This window comes from Pseudomyrmex gracilis, unplaced genomic scaffold, assembly GCF_002006095.1.
Source record: "Pseudomyrmex gracilis isolate BER0280 unplaced genomic scaffold, ASM200609v1 scaffold_41, whole genome shotgun sequence".
Taxonomy (NCBI): domain Eukaryota; kingdom Metazoa; phylum Arthropoda; class Insecta; order Hymenoptera; family Formicidae; genus Pseudomyrmex; species Pseudomyrmex gracilis.
Window position 1 is genome coordinate 1 of NW_018020625.1, and position 4,955 is coordinate 4,955.

A 4,955-nucleotide genomic window follows, 5' to 3' on the forward strand; every position below is an offset into this window, starting at 1 on the left:
TTTTTTGGAGACTTATGTTCTTTTATGTTTCTATATCAATTTCTCTTAAAGTACTGATATAGAATCTTGTTTTGAAGACTTATATTCTTTATATCTTTTTTCTATACATCCACTTTTATATTTCTATATCAATTTCTCTTAAAGAACCGATATAGAATCTTTTTTTTAGAGACTTACGCGTTCTTTATATCTATTCTCCACATTTTTATTCTTTTCTATTTTATCTTTGCAAAAATATATATATATGAAATATATATTAAAATATATATTTTGATATTAAAATATATATATTTTTTCTATTTATTATAGAATATTAATATTTCTATCTCTTCTAATTATACATGGTGGGCTTTATTATCGGGTGAATATATATTCTTCTTCAAATCATAAAATCTAAAACAAAACTCGGACGTGAAACTAAAATATATTTAAAATTATACTTTTTAATTTTAAAACAATTGCCCCTCGCGTAAAATATTTGATAGGTTTTAAAGCTTTTCAAAGTAAATAAGTAGGTAGGTAGATAGATATATGTGTAGGGATGCGTATCTACATGCTCTTTGTAGAAAATAAATTAGGTTGGATAGGTAGGAAATATGTTAGATATCAGAGGTAGGTAGGTATAAGAAATAAAAATGTACAATTAGGATCAAGGCTGTCATGCAACCTTAATCCTAATTAATAAGGCTAGTAACGTTTAAGATATGTCAGATGTTTAAGATAGGTAGGTAGGATTATATATACTATGTATTATATTGTATAATATTGTATGTTATATGTATTGTGTGTGTGTGTATGTTGTATAATATTATACGTAATATATGTAAACTATTGTATTTTATTATAATGTATAAAAATATGTAAAATGAAACTTGAAAAATGAAAACACTGACAAAGAATTGTAATAAAGCAGTAAAAGATATACTTCTTGAAATTGCAACTTTTCTGACATATATATTTGTGTACCGGTAAAACACTTTTATGTAATATACATGTTTTTTTGTGTGTTGTATATCTATACAAATATATGTAGTGATTTAAAAAAAATAAAATAAAATGTATTAAACAAAGAGCAGCAAATGATGATGTAAAAAGGACGTGATATTACACTCCGTGAATTCTGATGCTGCTCACTAAAATAATATTCTTTTCCTGACTATTACATTTTTGCTTGAATATCAGATGTATGTTGTGTGGAAAGTTGCAATGTTTGTCCTTATCCTTTTTTGTTCTCCTTCCTCATCTTCTCATCACGTGACCGGTCATTTTTAATTTCAAAAGAAATCAAATCTACGCTCGCGAGTACTCACACACCTGAAGAAGCGCGAACTTAGTAATTTGTTATAATTGATATTAATAACAGCAGCAATTAATTTTCCGAGATATATGCTTTTACTTAAAAAATAAAATAACAAAAAACGTACGCTGTCTTGCGTGAATATTACGCGCGATGTTTACCTTCTACAGAAACTTGGAAGGATGTTGACTTAATAGATCAAGATGTAAACCTAACTGGTGTTTTTCAATAATAATTTGTGCATTTGTGTAATTGATTTTCGACACTTGGATTCGTGCACATTGCACAGAATTGAACCGCACACTGATGTCTACGTTTGTACATATCTCACGTACCAACAGTCGCTCGTGGACATGGCTGCGTAGTTCCAATGTGCATCACTCGTGAAGATGCGCTAGTTTACGAGGCAGTTAAGCTATCGCGGAGAAACTCTTATGGGCCTAGCCGCTCCCAGTCTTCTCTGTGATTCAACGATATTATTTCGCTAGTTTTGGCGGTACAAAAGTATCATAGCAAAGAAAGAAACAAAGTTTACAATGGTAGATGATCATAAAGAAAACAACGAAGTATTGACAGATGCAGAGGCTGAATTATATGACAGGCAACTTCGTTTGTGGGGCTCAGAAGCACAAAGCCGGTAAGATAACCTTAACATTGTGCATAGTAGCTAGTAAAAATGTGTTTAAATTGGAATGTTTTATTTTATAATATATATTGATTGTATATTTTATAATAGAATTATAAATCAAATGTTAGAATATATTTGCTGTTGTACGGTATAATTAACATGTGCTATTAATTTCTAATATTTTCATGTTGCAATGTTTTTTTTTCTTTAGATTACGAGCCTCAAGGATTCTTTTGATAGGATTAAATGGTCTTGGTGCAGAAGCTGCTAAAAATATTATTCTTAGTGGAGTTAAATCGATTACATTTTTGGATCATAGAAACTCATCGGAAGTAGATAAATGTTCACAGTTTTTGATTGCAGATTACAATGGAAAGAATGTAAATAAGAAATAAGTAATCGTATTAGATTATTGCATGATAATTATTATAATAATACAATAATTATACATTAACATAATTACTTATAATATTAGAGAGCCGAAGAGTCAGTGCAGAGAGCACAAGCTTTGAATCCTATGGTTAATGTCATTGCTGACACAGACAATGTTGACAATAAACCTGATAAGTATTTTGGACAATTTGACATAGTATGTGCTACACAGTGTAGCATAACACAACTCAAAAGGATTAATCAAGCCTGCCGAAAACAAAATATCAAATTTTTTGCTACGGATGTATGGGGATTTGGATTTGGATATGTATTCATAGATTTACAGAAACACGAATATATAGTGTAAGCATTCTTACGAGTGTGAATGTAAAATCAATTTTGTGTGACACACACGTACTAATCATGGAAAATCTTTTAGGGATGTTTCGACAGTCAAGAAAGCGAAACCAGAAAGTGGCGAACCTATGATAAAAGAAAAATTTGAAACTATAACAGTTAATGAAAAACGCACCGATACATTCGTACCTTTCGAATCTATTCTCAATGTTCCAAAATCTGTGTTGCATAAAAACGAAATAGTATACTACATAATGCAAAGTATGTTTTAAAAGACTTTTAAGGAATTATATTTTGAATAATATGTTTTTAATAATAATATGTTTTTCAGTAATGCTGAATTATCGTGAGAAATATGGCGACGATCTTGTAATAGAAAATCATGAAAATCTATCTAATGAAGTGTCCGCCATTGTCGAAAAATATAAATTACCGGAGGACCATTATGTAGTAAAATGCAAAGATAGTGACTTTATACCGTATGTATATTTTATATGATTCGAATTTATATTTACTAAAAACTAGTTTAACAACAAATTTCAGTTTATTTAGTATCAAACTAATGAAAAATTATTTAGTTATGTAAGCCAATGTGCTAAGTATTTGTACAAGAGTTTAAAAAATATAACAATTTATGTAAAAAAAATGATTTAACAATAAAAAATATAACTAAGATTTGTATTTAAAAAAATTAGATTTATAAAAAAATTTATATTTTGCACAAATACTTAGTGTATTGGCTGACATGTCCGAAGTAATCTTCGCTAGTTATATATTCATTAATTTTTATAACTTGTACATATAGTATTTATGGTTGCGCTTTGTATTATTATATAGGTTCAAAAACAGTGCTCCTCTCAGTCCCAGTTCAAGTATTCTCGGCGGTATCTTGGCTCAAGAGGTGATCAAGGCTGCGTCGCAGAAGCATGCGCCAGTCAATAATTTATTTACATTCAATCCATGTACATTTGAAGGAAAAGTCTTAACATTGAATCAAAAATGAAATATATTAACTATGTGAATATAGTATAAACGTTAACAATAATTTCACTGAATATTATATTCATTTTATTCATCTTTGTATATTGAAAGCTGTTAGCAATAGTTTCAGTAAACATAAGACTTTTCTACCGTAAAAGGACATATTTTATAAATAAAAATGTTTTTCCATGACAAGCGAGACTGAACTGAATATATGTGAACCGAGTGTATTAACTGAATCATTTCTATTATATGATATATTCATCCTGTTTATTTTATATATAAGAGTATGATTTTCTCTATGTAAGAGGTGAATACAAGCAAAACTATTTTTACGTAAATTATTATCAATGTTTTTTTAGCAAGATATTTTTAAACTTGCAGTATCGTGTTTTTTTTTTTTTTTTTTTTTTAATTGAAAACAATTTTATTTAGAAATTATTATAGAAAATTTAAGGCAAATTAAAGTCATCTTCTCGTTGTTTGTCGATCGAACAACTTAGCAAATTTACATATCAACGATTAAAAGAGAACGACGTGTAAAAGGGGACCGCGATTCATCGTCGATCAATGAATACACATACAAAGCAAGTGATTGATTCGATCTTGAACCCGGCTGAATAATGATGTATCGTTTTTTTTCACGCACACGACGTCGCTGCGTATTGAGTCTATTACCGCGAAGTAAATGCAAGGGTAAACTTGTAGGTCGTTTCTCTCGACGTGTTTCTTAACGGTCGTTAACGTGCTTCGTAACGGCTGTCGAATTATTTTGCACACGTTGAGGAAATCATTATCCGTAAAATGCTCTTGTAATTTGACATTTTATTAGTATACATCGTTATATATACGCGCGCGTTGCAAGAGCGATGGTAGTTCGTGACAAATTCGCTGTCACGTTACAACGAGTGCGACAAATCGCACATCACCGTATACCGGACTTATGTAAATTTAATCGCACGATGTCGTTTGACTTTCGCTATTACTACGTCCGAATTGGTTTTAGTTCTGAGGATTACATGGAGTCTTCAATCATTAACGCAGGTTGTAAAATAAAATTATCGCGTATAAAAATGATCGATCGCACACGTGCACGTGTACGAGATTTTACAAGTTTTTCTATTCGTCGCGTAAAAATGTTTTGTTTATCTCAATGATGTGTTCACATCTCGCTGTGAATTAAACAAAAGAAAAGAATTGCATTTATTTAACATATGCGTCACGAGTTTCTGTGCAGAAACGTGTGTAAACTTCCGTTAAAAAAAACATGCGATAATCGAGCACCTTCGCAGTTTATGCGGTCGCGTGATTATTACCTAG

At 30.2% G+C, this 4,955-nt stretch overlaps 1 protein-coding gene across 1 annotated transcript; it reads left to right on the plus strand.

Moving 5' to 3' along the window:
- Positions 1-1,713: 1,713 nt before the first annotated feature.
- On the plus strand, positions 1,714-3,846 carry LOC109852974 (SUMO-activating enzyme subunit 1). Its single transcript, XM_020424644.1, has 6 exons — positions 1,714-1,934; positions 2,137-2,305; positions 2,401-2,660; positions 2,737-2,915; positions 2,986-3,133; positions 3,492-3,846. Exons 1-6 carry the CDS (start codon positions 1,834-1,836, stop codon positions 3,655-3,657), a joined length of 1,023 nt encoding a protein of 340 aa, XP_020280233.1. The 5' UTR covers positions 1,714-1,833; the 3' UTR covers positions 3,658-3,846.
- The last annotated feature ends 1,109 nt before the right edge of the window (positions 3,847-4,955 follow it).